Source organism: Pogoniulus pusillus, chromosome 19 (genome assembly GCF_015220805.1).
Source record: "Pogoniulus pusillus isolate bPogPus1 chromosome 19, bPogPus1.pri, whole genome shotgun sequence".
In the NCBI taxonomy this organism is placed as follows: Eukaryota; Metazoa; Chordata; class Aves; order Piciformes; family Lybiidae; genus Pogoniulus; species Pogoniulus pusillus.
In genome coordinates, this window is record NC_087282.1 from 22,762,325 (window position 1) to 22,786,245 (window position 23,921).

General features: G+C 48.8%; 1 protein-coding gene across 1 annotated transcript; it reads left to right on the forward strand.

Annotated features, from left to right (window-relative positions):
- The first annotated feature begins 38 nt into the window (after positions 1–38).
- DNAAF6 (dynein axonemal assembly factor 6) lies at positions 39–23,704 on the forward strand. Its single transcript, XM_064159626.1, has 7 exons — positions 39–208; positions 673–784; positions 13,907–13,970; positions 15,568–15,673; positions 17,582–17,678; positions 19,338–19,423; positions 22,803–23,704. Exons 2-7 carry the CDS (start codon positions 692–694, stop codon positions 22,930–22,932), a joined length of 576 nt encoding a protein of 191 aa, XP_064015696.1. The 5' UTR covers positions 39–208; positions 673–691; the 3' UTR covers positions 22,933–23,704.
- The last annotated feature ends 217 nt before the right edge of the window (positions 23,705–23,921 follow it).

Here is a 23,921-nt window from a genome sequence, read left to right on the forward strand (position 1 = left end):
GCGATCCGCTTCCGCTGCCCGCCGCAGCCTCCAGTCCCCGCCCGAGCCCTTCCCGCCTCCTGCGGCCATTGGCTGCCGCCGCCGCCGCCGCTCCTGCGCGGCCACGGGAGGCGGGCAGCGGCCGTTGCCGTGGGGACGAAGAGACGCGGTCGCTGCTGGCTGCCCGGAGGGCTGCTTGCTGCCGTTGCGCCGAACCGGGCCGCGCCTGGTGCGTTTGAGAGCGAGCCGCCTGCGCCGCTGCCGAGGGCTGCTTCTGCCGGCACTGCCTCCGTACGCCCTCAGCCTGCACCCGGGCTAAGACGAGTGCAGAGAACCTGCGCGGAGTCCTCTGACAGACTTGTCAGTGCCGGGCCTGAGCCCATTCGTTCTGCTTCCCTTGTTCTGGCTGCTGTAGCTGCAGGTCCGTAACGAGGGCTGCCGGAGCTGAACGGCGCTGCCAGGCTTGAGCTCCGCTTGCGGCTCAAACCTGCAGTGCAAAGGCTCCACGGTCGGAGCAGGGAGGAAAGGTTGGGTTACGTTCCGGTTCATGTGCTCCGACATCAGGCATGTGCAGGTTCGGCTAAACTTTATGCTCCCAGAAAACACATCAGGAATGTTGTGCTTCGCAGGCAGGACAGAGCAGATTTTGTTCTCTTTTTTTCACCTGTCACTTGGGTTTCCCTCCCTGCATAGGCGAGCAGAGGGTATTGATATGGACAGCATTTCCTGGGGCTCCTCTCTGCAGTTCCTTGCCAAACTACTCAGCGATTCTCAAGAAGACGATGATGACAGCGCTGACCATGTGGTGAGTCTTTCATAAGGAATGCTGCTTCTTTTATATGTTGTCCCATGCCTTAACGATTTTAACTGAGGAGAAGCAGTTCTCCCTTTCTGTTTTGTTTCTTTTTTGTGTGTTTGGTTGTTGGGGTTTTTGTTTGGTTTTGTTTTTTTTTTTTTTCCCCTGGAGTAAAATGAGAATTAAAACCTTAGGAATTTTTTGATTGATTGAAACATCTAAAAAAAATACCTTTAGGATAACAGTATCACAGTATCATCAGGGTTGGAAGAGACCTCAGAGATCATCAAGTCCAACCCTTTAGCACAGAGCTCAAGGCCAGACCATGGCACCAAGTGCCACGTCCAGTCCTGCCTTGAACAGCTCCAGGGACGGCGACTCCACCACCTCCCCGGGCAGCCCATTCCAGTGTCCAATGACTCTCTCAGGGAAGAACTTTCTCCTCACCTCCAGCCTAAATCTCCCCTGGCACAGCCTGAGGCTGTGTCCTCTCGTTCTGGTGCTGGCCACCTGAGAGAAGAGAGCAACCTCCTCCTGGCCACAACCTCCCCTCAGGTAGTTGCAGACAGCAATAAGGTCTCCCCTGAGCCTCCTCTTCTCCAGGCTAACCAATCCCAGCTCCCTCAGCCTCTCCTCGTAGGGCTGTGCTCAAGGCCTCTCCCCAGCCTCGTTGCCCTTCTCTGGACACACTCAAGCATCTCAATGTCCCTCCTAAACTGGGGGGCCCAGAACTGAACACAGCACTCAAGGTGTGGTCTAAGCAGTGCAGAGTACAGGGGCAGAATGACCTCCCTGCTCCTGCTGGCCACACCATTCCTGATGCAGGCCAGGATGCCACTGGCTCTCTTGGCCACCTGGGCACACTGCTGGCTCATGTTCAGGTCGGTATCAATCAGCACCCCCAGATCTCTCTCTGTCTGGCTGCTCTCCAGCCACTCCGACCCCAGCCTGTATCTCTCCATGGGGTTGCTGTGGCCAAAGTGCAGCACCCTGCACTTGGAGCTATTGAAGCCATCCCCTTGGACTCTGCCCATCTGTCCAGGCAGTCAAGGTCCCACTGCAGAGCCCTTCTGCCCTCCAACCCGGCCACATCTGCCCCCAGCTTGGTGTCATCTGCAAACTTGCTGATGACTGACTCCATGCCCTCATCCAGATCATCTATGAAGATGTTAAAGAGGATGGGGCCCAGCACTGATCCCTGAGGGACACCACTAGTGACAGCTGCCAGCTGGATGTGGCACCATTCACCACCACTCTCTGGGTCTGGCCCTCCAGCCAGTTCCCAACCCAGCACAGAGTGTTGCCATCCAAGCCATGGGCTGACAGCTTAGCCAGCAGTCTGCTGTGGGGGACAGTGTCAAAGGCCTTGCTGAAGTCCAGACAGACCACATCCACAGGCCTCCCCACATCCACCAAACAGTCACCTGATCATAGAAGGAGATCAGGTTGGAGAGGCAGGATCTGCCCTTCCTAAACCCATGCTGGCTGGACCTGAGCTCTTTGCCATCCCTCAGGTGCACTCTTATCACCCCCAAGCTAACCTGCTCCATCAGTTTCCCTGGCATTGAGGTCAGGCTGACAGGTCTGTAGTTCTCAGGTTCCTCCATCCCACCCTTCTTGTGGATGGGGACCACGTTGGCAGTTTCCAGTCTCCTGGGACCTATCTGGTGAGCCAGGACTGATGGAAAATGATGGAGAGCAGCTCGGCCAGCTCAGCTGCCAGCTCTCTCAGCACCCTGGGATGGATCCCATCCAATGACTCAGTGAAGAACTTTCTCCTCACCTCCAGCCTAAATTTCCCCTGGTGCAGCTTGAGGCTGTGTCCTCTTGTTCTGGTGCTGGCCACCTGAGAGAAGAGAGCAACCTCCTCCTGGCCACAACCACCCCTCAGGTAGGTGTAGACAGCAATAAGGTCTGCCCTGAGCCTCCTCTTCTCCAGGCTAACCAATCCCAGCTCCCTCAGCCTCTCCTCGCAGGGCTTGTGCAACAACCTCGAGGGAGAGAATTGTGATGGTTTGGGTGTTACCCACCCACCCCCACCCACACTTTGGAAATCGCCCAGACTAGACACAGCAGCTCTGGAAATTGAATGAAGCTTTATATTTACAGCTTGCACAATATGCAAGTGGATATTTACAATCTATACAGTTATGTACAAGTTCAAAAGTAATACAGAAACACAACATCCCTCCCAGAAACCTGAGTCCCCAGGAGGTGCTCCCAACCACCCTTCCACCTTCCTCCCACCCCTCTATCTTACCCAAGATCTTGCCTTATGTTTAAGGTAGTATGGAGGGTCAGCCAGGGGGATTAGGAAGCAGGTGGATTAGTCACAGACAGCTGGTTAGGTTAGAGAGAAGTGCAGCCCACAAAGCCCAGACTTCCTTATCTATGGTTGTGTTCTTGTTCTTACACATCTCAGCAAGCCTATGAGTGAAGTATCCATCACCATTGTTTCCTTCTCATAGCCTGTAATCTAATTCTTCTCACCAAAACATTCTAGCCAGCTTCCAACTAGCACAAGAATAAGGAAGATGCCCCAGGAAAACAAGGAGGGACAGCGACTTCAAAATGGGAGGGACATTTTTCAGCCTGAAGGCAATGAGAACATATAGATAAAAGCTTTTGATACTTCAGACTTCCCCTCGACTTTTCCCTGAATTGTTCCAGAAATCGCCAGCCAAATGCTTAATACCAAGTGAAAAAAAGGTGCTGCTCACTTTGAGTAAGGACTAAAACACCCAGAGGAAACTAAACGTACATATTCTGTGTCTCAGTCATTAAGCTGTGGAGATAATGGGTCGTTGAAGTACAATAGATTGGAGATGGGAGAAGGAGGAAGGGTGAATAGCCATTCTAAGGGGCATAACCTGAGTGGTTATTGAGAGAAGTACCTCTCCATCATGCTGTACCAATTCATTTCAGGACAGTGCTGAGCCCAGTCCTGTTCAATATCTTTATTGATGATCTGGAGCAGGGGATTGAGTCCAGCAGCAGTAAGTTTGCAGATGACACCAAGCTAAGAGCAGGTGTGGAGCTGTTGGAAGGTAGCAGAGCCCTGCAGAGGGACCTGGCCAGGCTGTATGGGTGCGCAGAGGCCAATGGGATAAGATTTAACAAGGCCAAGTGCAGGGTTCTGCACTTTGGCCACAACAACCCCAAGCAGTGCTACAGGCTGGGGACTGAGTGGCTGGGAAGCAGCCAGGAGGAAAGGGACCTGGGGGTACTGATAGACAGTAGCTGAAGATGAGGCAGCAGTGTGCCCAGGTGGCCAAGAGAGCCAATGGCATCCTGGCCTGCATCAGGAACAGTGTGGCCAGCAGGACAAGGGAGGTTCTTGTGCCCCTGTACTCAGCACTGGTCAGGCCACACCTTGAGTGCTGTGTCCAGTTCTGGGCCCCTCAATTCAAGAGAGATGTTGAGGTGCTGGAAGGTGTCCAGAGGAGGGCAACAAAGCTGGTGAGGGGCCTGGAGCACAAATCCTATGAGGAGAGGCTGAGGGAGCAGGGGGTGTGCAGCCTGCAGAAGAGGAGGCTCAGGGCTGACCTCATTGCTGTCTACAACTACCTGAAGGGACATTGTAGCAGGGTGGGGGGTGGCCTCTTCTGCCAGGCAACCAGCAATAGAACAAGGGGACACAGTGTGAAGTTGTGCCGGGTTAAGTCTAGGCTGGATGTTGTTAGGAAGTTGTTGTCAGAGAGAGTGATTGGCATTGGAATGGGCTGCCCAGGGAGGTGGTGGAGGCACCGTCCCTGGAGGTGTTCAGGAAAAACCTGGATGAGGCACTCAGTGCCATGGTCTGGTTGACTGGCTAGGGCTGGGTGCTAGGTTGGACTGGATGATCTTGGAGGTCTCTTCCAGCCTGGTTGATTCTATGATTCTAGATTAAAATAAAGGTTTTGGAAAACGTGTGCTGTTCATGCAATGTGCTTCTGCTGCTTTTACCTAGGCTTGCATTCATTCTGGGGAGAAATCACCAGTCACAATGTCAGAGGCATAGAAGGGTGTGGGTTGGAAGGGACTTCCAGAGGTCATCCAGTGCAACGCCCACGGCAGCAAGCAGAGGCATCCTCAGGTAGAGGGCTTAGCACTCTACCAAGTCTCTGAGGGCTTTGAACGAGTCAAATTATGGCATGGGTAACAAAAGGGGTAAATACCACAGGTTTTCTCCACATCACTCCTCAACAAGAAGCCAGCTGGGTGACCCAGCAGGTGTGCAGTAGTAGTGGCAATGGTAGTAACATTTGGGATCAAAACTGTGCTTGGCCCTTTAAATTTCCCTTCAGTAGGTGGGAGATGTGGTCCTTCACACTCTAACTGTCCTTCAGAGCTGTTTAATGCCTGCCTTTCAACACTTGCATCATTGCTGTGCAGCTTTGCAGTAAACATCCTGACTTTAAATATAGTTTGTTTACAGCTTATTAATCAAATGAATGACACTTCAGAGACAGGGATGGAAAATTGCCACAGGGGATGTCAATTAAGTCTGAGTCAATCTGGGTAAATTGAAATCTTTATTTTGACTTCATTTAATGTTCCATACGTATGAGGCACTTTTATGAACATTTCCAATGGGGTTGGATGTGTAGAGAAATGCCTCACATTAGCCTATTAGCACTAAATTAATTCATAATAAGAGGGAAATGTTGTTGCCTCACATGAGCTTTACAGTCAAAACTAATCCAGATGCTGTGAGGAGACTTTTCACGTAGCACTCTTGGTTCCCTGCAATATTTTCATGGCAGGCAAAACATGGAAACCTTGCCAAAGTGCCATGGAAACTAATCCTCAAACAGCACAGCTGCCTGTCACATCGTGCTGCTGGCAGTCCCACTTCAGCTCAGTGTGTCAGGCTTACTTTTTGCTGGGTGAGAGTGAAGAAGAGAGAATGTTCAGTGGTTTGGTAGTGAAAATGTGGCATAATATATTCTGGGTTCTAGCAGGGGTTGGTTTGACCCAGGATAACATTTTATGCTTGTGAATGTGATTAGAATCATAGAATCAACCAGGTTGGAAGAGACCTCCAAGCTCATCCAGTCCAACCTAGCACCCAGCCCTAGCCAGTCAACCAGACCATGGCACTAAGTGCCTCATCCAGGTTTTTCCTGAACACCTCCAGGGACGGTGCCTCCACCACCTCCCTGGGCAGCCCATTCCAATGCCAATCACTCTCTCTGCCAACAACTTCCTAACAACATCCAGCCTAGACTTAACCCGGCACAACTTCACACTGTGTCCCCTTGTTCTATTGCTGGTTGCCTGGCAGAAGAGGCCACCCCCCACCCTGCTACAATGTCCCTTCAGGTAGTTGTAGACAGCAATGAGGTCACCCCTGAGCCTCCTCTTCTGCAGGCTTGTGCTAGTTTGAAGTAAGCTGGAATGTTTTGGTAAAAGAACTAGATAACAGGCAGTGAAATGAAAAACAATTGTGTCTACTTCTCTCACAGTCACGCTGAGAACTCTGGGATGAAGAAAGACTTTTTCTCCATTTTGTTCTCTCTCTTGCTCTTGCCTTAGACCTGGTCACATCTCATTAACCCTGCTCCTACTAACCTTGCTCCCTAACCTCTTGGCTGCACCTCTTTTCGTCCTGAGAACTGGGGTAAGGTTGAGAGGGCCGGGGGGAGGTGTTGGGGTGGTTTGAGAGCCCCTCCTGGGGACTCAGGTTTCTGGGAGGGGAGTTGTGCTTTTGTATTGTTTATCCTTTGTATATTTCTGTATATAATTGTATATAACTGTATATATTGTAAATAGCTGCTTGTAAATTCTGCTAGCTGTAAATAAATTGCTTCATCTATATTCCCAGGGTCCGTCTGAGTTAGCTGGGGCAAATACAAAAGTGTGGGGGGGCGGGGTAACCCCTAAACCATCACATTTTTAATTGGCGCCCAACGTGGGGCTAGATATTTCAGTGAGTGGAAATTAGCTCTGGGAATTAAGATGAAGCTAATCAAGCAGCTATTGTATTTGGTTGGTGCATTGCTCTGGTCTGGTTTTGTTTTCTTGGTATTTAGTTGGTTAAAAGCTCAAATTGTTGCTTATTTCATTGATCTGGCTTATAATAAGGCTAAAGCTAAGGTTTCAGATATGTTCTGGAGCTGGGGTGATTTTATTCTTGGTTATGCTGGTTTTAATATCTCTGAGAATATTACCAAGGACATTACAGGAGCTCTGGTCAATAATGTGACAATCAATGGAAATTCTGCTTTAAATATGGCTCTAATGAGAGTTATTCAGCCTAAGACAGGAATTCCAACTGTTTGCCTAGGTACATGCTCGTGTAAAACTGTTTTTCTTCTCACAGTTTTTAATATTTGCCTCATGATTTTAATATTCATATTAATTTTGGCATTATTGGTGAAAAATTCAAAACCAGCTTCTGTAAGAGCTAGGAAAATTTCTGTGTCTCAGAAGCAGTCTCTTTCACAGCAAAACAAGGGAACACAGTTATCGGCTTCCCCCTTTGCCAGCCTCTCCACCCTCCTCTGTAGGTTCTGGGAACACAGCCAGCGTTCCCGCCACTAACGTAAACAATGATAAGGATAACCAAAACAAGCCGCAGAGTTTAGCAGGAGCCTCAGGAGCACAGGCAAGTACCCAAAATCAGAATGTTCCTAGCAACAATCAAAACACGTCAGGGTTGGCAGGCATCCCAGGAGGACAGGCAAACAATCCCACTAATGCTAATAATACTACTAGTGCTAGTAACGCTAGCCCAGTCAGTCCAAATCCTAATGACACCAGCTCAGCCAATTCAAACCCCCAGCCAGCAGACCAGAACCAAAATCCTCCTGTTAAAAGTAAGGCAGATTTGAACTCACAAGCTCCAAGTCAGACCCCTAAGGATACAAATGCTCCAAGTCAGACCTCCAATAATTCAAATGCTCCAAGTCAGACTCCTAAAGTTTCAAATCCTCCAGCAGACACATCCAAGTCTGTTGCTGCTCAGGCCCTTCTGGCACCTGCTAAGGCAAAAGCTAAGACAAAGAGTGGTTCGCAGGAGGATGTAAGAGATGGAACCTCTGGTGATCAGCAGCAAGAGGAGGAAGAGGAGGCAGTTAGTCTGCGAGACCTTGTAGATGTGCTGAGACAACAATACTCAAGTGAGAGGAGTGCTGTGAGGTTAGCTGCCAGGAGAGAGGATGGTTCCAATGAGTTTAGGAATGCTATGAGGAAGATTGTGTTAGGCCCGGCACCACCAGAACAACAGGAGGAAGAGGAGGAAGATGACATTCAAGGCTCCAAGGATCCACTCAGAGAGGTCAGGGAAGTTAGGAAGGAATACACAAGAGAATCAGGTGAGCCAATCCTAAGCTGGCTAGTGAGATGCCGTGGCATTGGTGCTAATGCCCTGCAGGTAGGAGACAAGTCTGCCAAGCAGCTGGGACCACTCACTAAGGAGAGTGGAGTGGACAAACACCTAGCAAGTCCTCTTGGTAGGGTTAGCTTGTGGACACGCCTTCTGTTGGCTGTGGCTATGAGATATCCTTCCCGAGATGATTTGCCATGGGCTGCCAAGAAGTGGAACACCGTTGAGCAGGGAATTAAGCTTCTGAAGGAGTTTGCTATGAAGGAAGTGCTTTATGGAGATCATGGTACTCATGAGCCTGACGATATTCCTTTGGGAACAGGTCTCATGAAGAAGCTGATTAAGCTTGCTCCTTCATCCTATGCTAACATCTTGGCCAGTAAATTCCTAGCAAGGAGTGATAATGGAAGGTCTTTCACTGTTGGTGAATTCACTGATCAGCTCAGGCAGATTGAGGACAGCTTGTCACATTCTGGCCTAGTCTCTGCCATACAAACTATGACCACAGAGATTAAAGATACCATGAAAGAACTGAAGGAGGATCTTAAAAACATTACTAATCTGGTAAAGGATACCATTCCTGCATCATCTGAATGGGTGCATGTTTCTGCAGTCAGGAACAGACGCCCACCTCCTGCAAGGCAATTCCAGCCTAGGAGGAGACAAATTCCACCCAGACAGCAGCAATCACGTGCGTCACTGTGGATACTTCTGCGTGACACATACGGTGAGAACATGAACAAATGGGATGGTAAACCTACTTCAGCTCTTTCAAAGAGGGTCAGGGATCTGCAGAGTGGCAGAAACAGAGGCAGTAATGCCAGAAAAGTAGCTGTCACTTCTTCAGCTCCCGAGGGCAACTGCAATTGTTCCAACAGTTGCAATTTCTCTCGCAACAACACTAATCATTGTGTACACCCTACATGCCATGTTCAGCATTAGGGGTGCCCTGCCTCCAGCCAGGAGGAGGAAAGGGATAGTGGAGAAAACCGAATCTATTGGAATGTATTCATTAGGTGGCCTGGCAGTTCAAGAGTTCGGAAATACAGGGCTTTAGTTGACACAGGTGCTCAGTGTACTTTATTGCCATCTAATTGCAAAGGGACAGAGTCCATTTCTATCTTTGGAATCACTGGTGGATCTCAAGAGTTAACTAAGATACAGGCTGAGATCAGTTTAACTGGTAAAGAGTGGAAGACACATACTATTGTAACTGGTCCTGATGCGCCTTGCATTTTGGGAATTGACTTTTTGAGACAAGGTTGTTTCAAAGATCCTAAGGGTCACAAATGGGCTTTTGGAATAGCATCTGTAGAGATTGAGGATGATAAATTGAAATTGTCTGTTAGACCAGAACTTTCTGATGAATCTGCAGTTGTGGGACATCATGACATAGAGGACCTGGAAGTGCCAATTGCAACTCAAACTGTTCATCATAGGCAGTACAGAACTAACCGTGACTCTTTGTTGCCCATTCATCAGCTGATTCGTCAATTGGAGAGTCAGGCTGTCATCGAGAAAGCTCATTCACCTTTCAACAGTCCCATCTGGCCTGTGCGCAAACCTACGGGCGACTGGAGATTGACAGTTGACTTTCGTGCCCTCAACGAGGTGACGCCACCCATGAGTGCAGCTGTGCCAGACATGCTGGAACTCCAGTACGAGCTGGAATCGAAGGAGGCTAAGTGGTATGCAACCATAGACATTGCTAATGCTTTCTTCTCTATTCCCATAGCAAAGGAGTGCAGGCCTCAGTTTGCATTCACCTGGAGAGGAATCCAGTACCAGTTCAACCGTTTGCCTCAGGGGTGGAAACACAGCTCAACCATCTGTCACTCAGTCATCCACAATGCACTGGAGAAAGGTAAAGCTCCAGAGCACATCCAGTACATCGACGACATCATTGTGTGGGGCCAAACTGCTGAGGAAGTCTTCGAGAAAGGTAACAAAATCATTGACATTCTGCTGCAAGCAGGTTTTGCCATTAAGAGAGACAAGGTCAAAGGACCTGCCAGAGAAATTCAGTTTCTGGGAGTGCGGTGGCAGGATGGTCGCCGTTACATTCCTCAGGATGTGATCAACAAAGTCTCTACCATGGCAGTTCCCACCAGTAAGAAGGACACACTTTCTTTTCTTGGTGTGGTGGGATTTTGGAGACTACACATTCCTGGTTTCAGTCAGATTGTCAAACCTCTGCACGATGTGACTCGTAAGAGAAACAATTTCGAGTGGGGACCTGAACAACAAGCAGCCTTTGATCAAATCAAACGAGAAGTAGTCCATGCAGTGGGCTTGGGACCTGTGAGATCTGGTCCAGACATTAAAAACATTCTGTACACGGCTGCCAGTGACAATGGTCCAACTTGGAGTCTTTGGCAGAGAGCTCCAAATGAGACACGTGGTCGTCCACTTGGTTTCTGGGGACGTTGTTACAGAGGTTCAGAGACTAATTACACTGCAACAGAGAAAGAGATTCTAGCAGCCTATGAGGGAGTGAAAGCAGCTTCTGAAGTGATTGGAACTGAGTCACAATTGCTTTTAGCTCCTAGACTGCCAGTTCTAAACTGGATGTTCAAAGGCAAAGGTTCATCACCACATCATGCCACTGATGCAACTTGGTCTAAATGGATGGCTTTGATAACCCAACGAGCACGAATGGGTAATCTTGACCGACCTGGTCTGGTGGAGGTGATCACCAACTGGCCGGAAGGCACAGACTGTTCCAAACCTCCAGAGGAGAAAATAACTCGTGCTGAGGAAGCTCCTCCCTATGGTGATCTCTCTGATCAGGAAAAGAACTATGCTTTGTTCACAGACGGTTCCTGTCGTCTTGTTGGGAACAAGCGAATATGGAAGTCAGCGGTTTGGAGTCCAACCAGGAGAGTTACCGAAACGAAAGATGGAGAAGGAGAATCCAGTCAGTTCGCTGAGGTAAAAGCTGTTCAACTTGCTCTTGATGTGGCTGAACGTGAGAATTGGCCTATCCTTTACCTCTACACCGACTCGTGGATGGTAGCCAATGCTCTATGGGGTTGGCTAAAGGACTGGAAGAAGAATGGTTGGCAGAGGAAAGGAAAGCCTATTTGGTGTGCTGATCTATGGCAGGACATTGATGCACGGCTGGAGAAAACTCCAGTGAAGGTGCGGCACGTAGATGCACACATGCCTAAGAGCAGAGCAACTGAGGAACATCAACATAATCAGAAGGCAGATCAAGCTGCTAAGATTGCTCAAGTTGATACCAACTCTGATCTTGACATTGACCTTGATTGGAAACACCGAGGTGAACTGTTCTTAGCTCGGTGGGCCCATGACTCATCTGGACATCAAGGCAGAGATGGAACATACCGATGGGCTCGCGATAGGTCAATTGACTTGTCCATGGATGCTATCACCCAAGTCATCTATGACTGTGACATTTGTGCTGCTATTAAGCAGGCTAAGCGAGTCAAGCCCTTATGGTATGGTGAGAGATGGTCAAAGTACAAGTATGGAGAAGCCTGGCAGATTGACTACATCACTTTACCTAGATCTCGTTCTGGCAAGCAGTATGTGCTAACGATGGTAGAAGCCAGCACTGGATGGTTGGAAACCTATCCAGTTCCACATGCTACTGCACGTAACACCATTGTTGGTTTGGAGAGACAGATCTTGTGGAGACATGGAACTCCAGAGAGAATTGAGTCAGACAATGGTACTCATTTCAAGAATAATCTTGTGAAAAATTGGGCCAAAGAGCATGGTATTGAATGGATCTATCACATACCCTACTATGCACCAGCTTCAGGGAAGATTGAACGCTACAACGGTTTGCTGAAAACCACCCTAAAAGCCATGGGGGGTGGAACTCTGAAAAACTGGGACAAACATTTAGCACAAGCTACTTGGTTGGTAAATAGTAGAGGTTCAGTAAACAGAGCAGGACCTGCACAATCAGATTTGGTCCAAACAGTAGACGGTGATAAAGTTCCTGTTGTACATGAGAAGAATCTGTTAGGGAAAACTGTTTGGGTATTTTCTCCTTCGGGCGAAGGGAAACCTGTCCGAGGGGTGGTTTCTGCTGAAGGTCCTGGTCATACATACTGGGTAATGCAGGAGAATGGTGAAATCCAGTGTATTCCACAGAGAAATTTAACCTTAGCTGAGAGAGTTTAAATTCAAGCTGTTAGGAGTTTTCTGTTCTAGGTAACATCGGCGCCCAACACTGAGAGAATCTACGATAGAATCTACAGTACGTGAGCACGAACCCAACATCACCTGGGAGTCCCTGTTCTGAGCTTTTGAATCACCTACATCTGATTGAAGTGTGAACTGAATTTGTATATATTGTTTTAGTGTAAATATTGGTTTAGGTTAGATTGGATAATTCTCAGCGATACTCTGAGCGAAGTAGACAAGGGGTGGATTGTGCTAGTTTGAAGTAAGCTGGAATGTTTTGGTAAAAGAACTAGATAACAGGCAGTGAAATGAAAAACAATTGTGTCTACTTCTCTCACAGTCACGCTGAGAACTCTGGGATGAAGAAAGACTTTTTCTCCATTTTGTTCTCTCTCTTGCTCTTGCCTTAGACCTGGTCACATCTCATTAACCCTGCTCCTACTAACCTTGCTCCCTAACCTCTTGGCTGCACCTCTTTTCGTCCTGAGAACTGGGGTAAGGTTGAGAGGGCCGGGGGGAGGTGTTGGGGTGGTTTGAGAGCCCCTCCTGGGGACTCAGGTTTCTGGGAGGGGAGTTGTGCTTTTGTATTGTTTATCCTTTGTATATTTCTGTATATAATTGTATATAACTGTATATATTGTAAATAGCTGCTTGTAAATTCTGCTAGCTGTAAATAAATTGCTTCATCTATATTCCCAGGGTCCGTCTGAGTTAGCTGGGGCAAATACAAAAGTGTGGGGGGGCGGGGTAACCCCTAAACCATCACAAGGCTGCACACCCCCTGCTCCCTCAGCCTCTCCTCATAGGATTTGTGTTCCAGGCCCCTCACCAGCTTTGCTGTCCTCCTCTGGACACCTTCCAGCACCTCAACATCTCTCTTGAATTGAGGGGCCCAGAACTGGACACAGCACTCAAGGTGTGGCCTGACCAGTGCTGAGTACAGGGGCAGAATAACTTCCCTTGTCCTGCTGGCCACACTGTTCCTGATGCAGGCCAGGATGCCATTGGCTCTCTTGGCCACCTGGGCACACTGCTGGCTCATCTTCAGCTACTGTCTATCAGTACCCCCAGGTCCCTTTCCTCCTGGCTGCTTTCCAGCCACTCAGTCCCCAGCCTGTAGCATTGCTTAGCTTAAGGTATCACCTTAACAACTGCAATGTGCTCATTTTCACTCCTGGCAAAGGGAAATAGGATGGCCACAAAAAGTATCAAAGGACTGGAGCACCTCTGCTACAAAGACAGGCTAAGAGAGTTGGGGTTGTTCAACCTGGAGAGACCTTATAGTGGCCTTCCAGTACCTGAAGTAGGCCTACAAGAAAGCCAAGGAAGGACTGCTTACAAAGGCATGTAGCAATAGGACAGGGGGCAATGGTTTTAAACCAGAGCAGGGTAGATTTAGATTGCATGTTAAGAAGTTCTTTGGTATGAGGGCAGTGAAACACTGCAGTGGGTTGGCCAGGGAGGTAGTGGAGTTTCCATCCCTGGAGATACTCAAGGTCAGGCTCTGAAGAACCTCATTTAGTTGGGTATGTTCCTGCTTACCACAAGGGAACTGGACTAGATGACCTCTAGAGATTCCCTTCCAGCCCAGTGTATTCTGTGATCATCATCCCTGAGCTGAGTTCTGTGAACATTGACTGAAGTTCCATTTGCCTTTTTTGCAGCCACACTGTTCTGTTAGTACCATGACTCCTGGTAGCATTGGACCAGCAAAGAGAGAGACTACTGGTAAGGAGGAATGTTTGTATATATGCATCATTCAATCCCATGTTAACAGACTTGTGGCAAGTTACTGCTGATGAGGTTTACTTCAATAAGAGTTGTCACTGATTGAGATGGAGCTAGTATTGCATTTTTACTATTACACTGCAAAATTCTTCTTTTCCTGAAACCTTTACTGCAAAATACACACAGAGGAGCAAAAAAGGCAGCTCCTGAACACAGGAGCAGGAGAAGAACTGTGGCAAATAACAAGTAGAGTGGTTTTGTTTGCCCTTCCAACAAAAGCCAGAGATTCCACTATAAAACCCTTCAAGCTGTAGATTTATAAGCTTACTAGTAAAGCACATTTATCCTCATAGGACAGGCTTAGTATTTTGCCTGTGCACTTTCATGTCACTTCAGTACCTTATCTGAGCTGTGCTCAACAATTAATGGATTTCTGTGTGAGGAGGAGGTCCTTCAGTGAGTGACACTGCTCGTATGAAAATGTCATTACCAGAGGACTTGGGGAATCACAGAACTTTAGAGTTTGGAAGAGACCTCCAGAGATCATCAAGTCTAAACCTCCCTGCCAAGGCAGGATCACTCAGGATAGTTCACACAAGAATGCATCCAGGTGGGTTTGGAAAGTCTCCACAGCCTATCTGGGCAGCCTGCTCCAGGACTCTATCACCCTCACTGTAAAGAAGTTTCTCACATTGAGGTCAAACCTTCTCTGTTCCAGTTTGTAGCTGTTGCTCCTTGTCTTATTGCTCCTGACCAGCAAAGAGAGACTGGCTCCATGCACTTGACACCCACCCCTCAGATATTTGTACACGTTGATCAGATCTCCTCTAAGTCTTCCTCAGACTAAACAGCCCTAGGGCTCTGAGTTTCTCTCCACAGGGGACATGTTCAAGTACTCCAGTCATCCTCATGGTGCTCCACTGGACTCTCTCCAGCAGGTCCTTATCTCTCTTGACCTGGGGAGCCCAAAACTGGACACAGCATTGCAGGTGTGGCCTCATCAGGGCAGAGCAGAGAGGGAGAAGAACTTCCCTGGCCCTGCTGGCCACACTTTTCCTGACGCACCCCAGGATGCCATTGGGTCTCTTGGCCACAAGGGCACGTTGCTGGCCCATGCCAAACTTGCTGTCCACCAGGACTCCAAGGTCTTTCTCCACGGAGCTGCTCTCCAGCAGGGCAGCCCCCAGCCTGTACTGGTGCCTACTGTTATTCCTCCCCAGGGAGAGGACCCTGCACTTGTCCTTATTGAACTTCATAAGATTTGCCTTCACCCAGCTCTCCAGCCTGTCCAGATCTCTTTGGGTGGAAGATTAATGGTTCATACTTCTACACTTGCCCCATTTTGAAGTGATGGATATTTTATGGCTGAAAGGAGTACTCCACTAATATAGGGATTGGGTAAAGGGGACTTAAGGGAAAAGAAAATATCATTCTTAATTCTTATTCATAAGACATTGAGGTAGAAATTGTACTAATGAACTGAAATGCTTTTGATACAAAGATGTTTCTAAAGTCTACAACAGTCCAAGATTTGGCAAACCTGCAGGAACAGAGTCATTGCAAAATATGACAGTATGATTTTTCTCATCACTTACAGATACTGTGCAAGTGAAATCTGAAAACAGCAAAGCTATTTGGAATGCAGAGGAGGTCTCAGAAGGAGCTGAATTTGAGGATATCTGGGACCCTAGAGAACAACCAGAGTGAGTGAGCTGAGACTGCCTTCCTGGGGGTTATATAGAGTCATGGTTTGGGTTGGGAGGGTCCTCCAAAAGTCATCTAGTCCAGTGTCCCTGCACTCAGCACTGACAGCCTCTACTAAAGCAGGTTGCTCAAAGTCTTGTCACACCTGACATTGAATATCACCAGGAATGGGGCCTCAGCTACCTCCTTGAGCAACCTGTTCCAATGCTCCACCACTTTCATGGTAAAGAACTTGCTTCTAACATCCAATCTCAGTCTGCTCTCCTCTCATTTAAAACCATTGCTCTTCATCCTGTAACTACAGGCCTTTGCTAGCAGCCTCTCTGCAGTCTTGTAGACCCTCTTTGGGTACTAGAAGGCTCCTCAGAGCCTTCTGTTCTCCAGCCTGAACAATCCCAGCTTCCTCAGCCTATCCTTATAGCAAAGGCATTCCAGTCTCCTGGTCATTTTTGGTGTCCTTCCTGAATTGAGGACTCCAGGACTGGACACAGTAGTGCAGGTGTGGTCTTACTAGAGCAAAGTGGCAGAATCACCTCTCTTGATGTGCTGCCCATACTGCTTCTGATGGATGCAGCCTAGGATGCCATTGGCATACAATCACAGAACACCCATGGGTGATGCTACAGTGACTATCAGCTTTCTACCCTACCTAACCAGGGGGACCCCCAGCCTTTACATCCCCTCCACCATTCACCCAGTGTACACCATGGGCACTCACCAGTGACAACGAGAAGAGGATTCCTCCATCCAGGCGGGCAGGGTTTAGGGCTTCTGCCTTTCCTGAGGCTGGTTATAAAGGGGAGTGGGCAGGGAGGGCAAATTGGTCACACCTGGGGTGGGAGGAGACTCCAACAGCACACATATGCTCTGGGTTTGGGGGATAAAACCCCCTATCACAGAATCATGGAAACTTAAGGGCTGGAAAGGGCCTCAAAAGATCATCCAGTCCAACTTCCCTGCCAGAGAAGAAGCACCTCTTTTTGCTTTCTTCTTGTTGCTTTAATACAGTCCATTTTTCTTCTTTTAAAAATGTTTCATCCCAGTTCTCCTCCATGTCCTTCCTTTCCTTCCCATCTTCTTCCTTTCCTCCCCATCTTCCCCCTTTCCTCTCTATCCCCTTTCTTTTCCTCCATCTTCTGCTTTTCATCTCTATCCTTTTCTGCTCTGTCTCCGTCCTCTCAGCACCACCTCTATTTTTTCACATCCCCTTTCCCACCCCATGCTGCATTTTCCCCTTTTCCCCCAAACCCAGAGCACCTGGGTTCTCTTGGAGTCTCCTCCCACCCCAGGTGTGACCAATTTGCCCTCCCTGCCCACTCCCCTTTATAATCAGCCCCAGGAGAGGCTAAGCCCTAAGTTTGCCCAACTGGGCAGAGGCATCCTCCTCCTTTCATCATTGGTGAGTGCCCATGGTGCACACTGGGTGAATGGTGGAGGGGATCTAAAGGCTGGGGGGGGCCTGGTGGCCCCCCTGGTTAGGTAGGACAGAAGCTTGATGGTCACTGTAGCATCACCCACAGGTGCTGGCTGGGCCTCCTCACTTAGACTGAGCTCCTCTCTGTTTAGCTGCTGCTTTGTGCTTGCTCGTGAGGGGCTTAAGTATTTGGCAGAATTGGAAGCTCCTGGGGGAGCAGTATTGTGTTAGTTGGTAAAACTCTGAGATCATCAAGCCCAACCTTCAACTCAACACCACCATGGCCACTAAACCACGTCCCAAAGTGCTGTGGCTACATATTGCTTGATCACTGATAGTTCTGTACAGAAACCTGCTGCAGATGGGTTGGAGCCTTGAAGGAAGACTGAAACTGAGGAGAAAATGCAGTGAGGATATTGATGTTTCTCAGGGAATGCAAACTCTGTTAATCTCCCCTTCCTCCAGTATTAAAAGGCAGCTGCTTCTTTCTCAGGTATGAGATTTTGTTCAAACAGTGTGTGGGGACAGAGGATGTCTTCTTTGGGATGAGCAGGAAAGACCCCTCCACAGCCTGCTGTGAAGATATAGTGGTGAGCTGAACCTGTATCATCCTCTCCTTTGTGCCCTTTCTTTGCTCTTCTTAAAGGACAGAATATAACCACCAAGCTGTGTTACTGCCTTTGGCCTCCTGTGGGGTCTTCTTAGAGTTCTTCAAGCATCTACAGTTGTGTGGCAGAGTTTTGGTAGCAGGGGAGGTGCTATAGGGGTGGCTCCTTTGAGAAGCTGCTAGAAGTTTCCTTGGCTCCCAGTTGGCTTTGATGCTGGCCAAGGCAAAGCTAATCAAACGTGGTGGTTGATTAACCATCTAAGGAGGAGGGAAAAAAAGGGAAATTGCTGGAAAAACAGCAGTGGAATGCAAGTTGGAGAACTATGTGGACATTAAAGTCAGTGAAGTAGGGTAGGAGGTACGTTAGAGCAGAGATTGTCCTGCAGCCCATGTTGATTAACAGTGGAGCAGACATCCACCTGCAGCCCCTGGAGGACCCCACACCAGAGTAGGTGGCTGTGCCAGAAGGAGTCTGGGACGTTGTGGGAAGTCTGCACTGGAGCAGTCTGTTTCTGAAGGGCAGTATGCCATGGAGGGCACCCATGTCAGAGCAGTTCATGAAGAACTGCAGTCCCCAGGAAGAACTCATGTTGAAGCTCGTGGATGACTGTGTCCCGTGGGAGAAGCTCCATGCTGGAGCAGGGAGTGTGAGGAGTATTGCACCTGAGGAGGAAGGAACAGCAGAAACAACATGAGATGAACTGACTGCAACCTTCAGTCCTGTTCCCCTGTACTGCTGGGGGTGGGGAGGACATCAAGAACTCGAGGGTAAAGTTGAGCCAGGGAAGGATACAGAAAAGAGTACTGTTGAGATCTTATTTCTCATTGTCCTGCTGATCAGATTGGAAACAAATTTAACTGATTTTTGTTCTTCCAAAGTAGTTCTGCTTTTGCCTGTGACCACGGTTGGTGAGCAAAAGCCCTCCCTCCCCAGCCACAAGCCTTTTGTTGTATCTTCTCCTCATCCCACGAGGGGGAGAAGTGAGCAAACAGCCAGGTGGTGCTTTGTTGCTGGGTGAGCTTAAACCACAACAGCTTAGTAACCTGAGGAATTTGTCTGTCCCTTCAAGGCCCTGGTGTACCCGAGACCATCTAGGCAAGTGCATACACTCTAGGGGGAACTAAAAGTGGCTCTTCAGGTGGAGTTTCACCTTGGGCATGAGTGTGGAAGGGAGAGGGGTGGGGAAGGAGTCGGTTTTAATCTGCCTGTGTTTATTGCAAGGTGTGCCAGCCAGCAGAATGCTGCAATACTGACAGTCCTTGAAGTTACAGGTGTCAGATGCTGTCCCACTACTACGTGATCAAATCCCTCCCTGCTTTCTGGACTTCAGGATGAGTGGATCTGCTGTGCAGTTTTTCTAGCAGAAACAAGCTCCTCTTGGAATACACCAAGCCAGTGGGTTTGGCTGGATGCAGAATATGCACCACGCACATTGCCAGCTCAATTATGAAGACAATTAGCATATCAATGCACATCACTAAGCTATTGAAAGCAGTGATTATCACTGTCATGTTTTCTCTGATCCAAATTACCTACTCTGAATGTTGCTCTTTGACACTGGCATCAAAATATTCCTGAGGATGAGATCTTTTGTAGCTTGTAAGGCTACAGATCTAATCACAGCTCTGCCCATCGTTTCAGGTTAAAATCAAGCTGCCAGAGACAAAGTATGCAGACATCACATTAAATATCCAGGACAAGGTTCTTGACCTTCGAACTCCCCAGAAGTAAGTGAAAGGTGACTGCTGCAAAGACAGTTAGTACATTGCTTGAAAGGAAGTTTGGCCAAGCCTTCAACTGAATGCCATGTAGAAAGCAAAGCTGAAGGTCAGATTGTTAATTGCACAGGAGAAACAGACACAGACAAAAGCAACCACAGTCCTTCTGTAGGTGTGTGGTGTGCTAGCTGTGAATCACAGTATCACCAAGGCTGGAAGAGACCTCATAGATCATCAAGTCCAACCCTTTACCACACAGCTCAAGGCCAGACCATGGCACCAAGTGCCACGTCCAGTCCTGCCTTGAACAGCTCCAGGGACGGCGACTCCACCACCTCCCCGGGCAGCCCATTCCAGTGTCCAATGACTCTCTCAGGGAAGAACTTTCTCCTCACCTCCAGCCTAAATTTCCCCTGGCACAGCCTGAGGCTGTGTCCTCTTGTTCTGGTGCTGGCCACCTGAGAGAAGAGAGCAACCTCCTCCTGGCCACAACCACCCCTCAGGTAGTTGTAGACAGCAATAATGTCTGCCCTGAGCCTCCTCTTCTCCAGGCTAACCAATCCCAGCTCCCTCAGCCTCTCCTCGTAGGGCTGTGCTCAAGGCCTCTCCCCAGCCTCGTCGCCCTTCTCTGGACACGCTCAAGCATCTCAATGTCCCTCCTAAACTGGGGGGCCCAGAACTGAACACAGCACTCAAGGTGTGGTCTAACCAGTGCAGAGTACAGGGGCAGAATGACCTCCCTGCTCCTGCTGGCCACACCATTCCTGATGCAGGCCAGGATGCCACTGGCTCTCTTGGCCACCTGGGCACACTGCTGGCTCATGTTCAGGTGGGTATCAATCAGCACCCCCAGATCCCTCTCTGTCTGGCTGCTCTCCAGCCACTCTGACCCCAGCCTGTATCTCTGCATGGGGTTGTTGTGGCCAAAGTGCAGCACCCTGCACTTGGAGCTATTGAACTCCATCCCCTTGGACTCTGCCCATCTGTCCAGGCAGTCAAGGTCCCGCTGCAGAGCCCTTCTGCCCTCCAACCCAGCCACATCTGCCCCCAGCTTGGTGTCATCTGCACACTTGCTGATGACTGACTCCATGCCCTCATCCAGATCATCAATGAAGATGTTACAGAGGATGGGGCCCAGCACTGATCCCTGAGGGACACCACTAGTGACAGCTGCCAGCTGGATGTGGCACCATTCACCACCACTCTCTGGGCTCAGCCCTCCAGCCAGTTCCTAACCCAGCACTGTTGTAGCAAAATAGCAAAAATAGCTTTAAGACAGATTTTTGCTACTCAAACAGGCTTCAAGAGACAAAAATGTCTGGCAAAAAGCTGCCTGTGGTCTTGAAGGATTTCCTGGGAGCTGTTTTCTAAGCATTAATGTGTACAAATGCATAACAGAGTCACAGAATGGGTCGGGAGGCACCTTAAAAGCCATCCAGTTCCACCTCCCCTGCCACGAGCAGGGAAACCTCCCAGAGAAGGTTGCTGAAGACCCCATGCAAGTTGCCTTTGAACACGAAGGCAGTAAAGCACCTGCAGATACATTTGCAGAACTTGAAAGCCAGACTGTGGATACATCCAGGCATAGACACAGAGATGGACATTTTACAAGGTTTTCCCTAAAGAGATTCCCTTTGAGTTCTTTATAGAATCACAGAATCAGTCAGGGTTGGAAGGGACCACAAGGAGAAGCCAGTTCCAACCCCCCCTGCCATGCCCAGGGACACCCTACCCTAGAGCAGGCTGCACACAGCCTCAGCCAGCCTGGCCTCAAACACCTCCAGCCATGGGGCCTCAACCCCCTCCCTGGGCACCCCCTGCCAGCCTCTCACCACTCTCATGCTCAACAACTTCCTCCTCCCATCCAGGCTGAACCTACCCACCTCCAGCTGTGCTCCATTCCTCTCAGTCCTGTCACTCCCTAAGAGCCTAAAAAGTCCCTCCCCAGATTTTTTGGAGGCCTCCTTCAGATCCTGGCAGGCCACAGGAAGGTCACCTGGGAGCCTCCTCTTCTCCAGCCTGCACAGCCCCAACTCTTTCGGTCTGTCCTCATGGCAGAGCTGCTGCAGCCTCTGAGCATCCCCATGGCCCTGCTCTGGACACTCTCCAGCATCTCCACATCATTCTTGTACCAGGGGCTCCAGAACTGGATGCAGTACATGGCTGCTTCAAATCCACAAAGATAATCCATTTAATTATCTGCTCTTAGATTCTCAGACTTCCTCCACATTTCCTGCAGTGTGCCACTGCCTTGCCTGAAATTTCCAGATAATTGCCAAGTCTGATTTTTCCTGAAGCCCTCACAAGAGGAGAGCTTTCATAATGAAGCTTAATCTCTGAGCCAACTTGCTGCACTGAATGGGATAGGGGAAGGTCCATATGTGAACAGGTTCCTGCAGATGAGTTCAAGGTGCAGCCTGTGGATTAAGACTCCAATTTAAGTTCCATCCCTAGCAGTCTAGCAAAGCCACTTTTCTCATAGCCAAACCCAGGATGGGACAGTTACTCTTTGCCTGGATTTAAGCTAAAGATGGAAGAGGAGTGGCAGAATGTTTAGAAGTGCTCTGAAACTGGAAAAAACAGGAGGAATAATTGTTCAGCTAATGACTTGCAGAACCTATAGGTAGTAAAAAAGATGTAGCTTAATGCAATACTGCAGATTCAGGAAAACCTCAGCATCCTTTTTCTTATGCAAATGCATCTTTTTGGTGATTCAGACCTGCCATTATCTTCTCCTTCTCCAGCTGTCTCTAGTCACAAGCCTAGCAAATAAAATGTTTGCTGTAAATCTAATGGTTGCTTGGGTAAAGCCTGAGCCAGTGCAGCTTTCCACAGTATCACAGTCTCACAGTATCACCAAGGCTGGAAGAGACCTCACAGATCATCAAGTCCAACCCTTTACCACAGAGCTCAAGGCCAGACCATGACACCAAGTGCCACGTCCAGTCCTGCCTTGAACAGCTCCAGGGACGGCGACTCCACCACCTCCCCGGGCAGCCCATTCCAGTGTCCAATGACTCTCTCAGGGAAGAACTTTCTCCTCACCTCCAGCCTAAATCTCCCCTGGCACAGCCTGAGGCTGTGTCCTCTTGTTCTGGTGCTGGCCACCTGAGAGAAGAGAGCAACCTCCTCCTGGCCACAACCTCCCCTCAGGTAGCTGTAGACAGCAATAAGGTCACCCCTGAGCCCCTGCCATGCTCACAGCCAGAAGAAAGGAATAGTGCTTGAAATATTTCAGGGCCTGTAAAGCTGTGCATCAGGGACTGCAGGATCCTGTCATGAGAACCAGATCTGCTGAAAGACCATACCTGCTGGTGACCTGCCAGAGTAACTTGCGGTGCTGTCTCCTGTGCTCTGAGATGCTGAAATTCACTGTCCTCTTTTACAGGAAGCTGCTGCTGCACCTCCCCTACCGCGTAGACAGCAGGAACGGCAAAGCTCGTTTTCTCTCTGAGGAGGAGACCTTAGAAGTGACCTTGAGAGTATCAAGGGAGTTTGATTTCATAAATTTTGCCTGATGGATAGAGGAAAAAAGGGAAAGTTTGCCAGGAGTAATCTCTTGCTTTGAAGTCATCTTGCAACCTGACTGAAATAGCATATCCGTGGAGACACTGACTGCCTTAGGAGCAGAGCACCCATAGGTTCCTTAAGCTGAGGTTGCTCAGCTCCTGTGCTGCTTTGCTTCCTGCAGATACAGGCTCTGTCAACCAGAAGATAGGAGATTACAGTTCTGTGGGCCAGAGAATGTCTGTTGGTGGTTATGGCTGATAAGCAGCACAATGAAGCCTTGGTCAATGAGTCTTGTGCTTAGTGACTGTGGCAAGAGGTCATATTCTTGCTTGACCTCTAACACTGGGATTAAGGCCAGTTCAGAATCTCCTCTCAGCTACTTCATGGTAAGACTAAAGCTCTTCAGGGATCCATATCCACATCTGAGGGTTCTTTGAACTGGCAAAACTGGGTAACCAGCTGTAGTTGGATTGTTGAACAGCTCAGCTCTTCTGAAGGCTTTTTGACAGTGTGTGGTTCAATGTCAACTGTTCAGCTGCTGTCCTTCCAGCTACTTTTCTGACCTTTCCTGATTAATAAAAGGATGAGCCCAGTTACCTTCTCTGTATTATGTCCAAAGAGACTTCCTAAAAGTGAGGTAAGAGTAACTTTGCCTTACAAAGCATCACTTAAAGGGTTGAAATGTGGCAAAAGCTTTCCTTTGGCTGGTCTAGAGCTACAGAGGTGGGTAACCAAGAGGTCTCTTCCTGCTGCTGGGCAAATATCTTCATGTAACATTGTTAGTCATGCAAAAATCAGAAGTATTTGCTCAGTGATAGAATTCACAGTGTGTTAGTAACATACAGCACTGTAGGGCAAATTAAAATGGTGTCTGCAACCACTTCCTTAAAAGTGGACTCACTGATGGGGTCAGGATAATACTAATTAACCTCTGCTTCAGTATTAGAATCATAGAATCATAGAATCAACCAGGCTGGAAGAGACCTCCAAGCTCATC

Coding starts and splice junctions, on each gene's coding strand:
- DNAAF6 (XM_064159626.1), top strand. CDS start 692: ATGGACAGCATTTCCTGGGGCTCCTCTCTGCAGTTCCTTGCCAAACTA. Junction 13,971..15,567: donor AGCAAAGAGAGAGACTACTG/GTAAGGAGGAAT, acceptor CATCACTTACAG/ATACTGTGCAAGTGAAATCT. Junction 17,679..19,337: donor CCTGCTGTGAAGATATAGTG/GTGAGCTGAACC, acceptor CCATCGTTTCAG/GTTAAAATCAAGCTGCCAGA.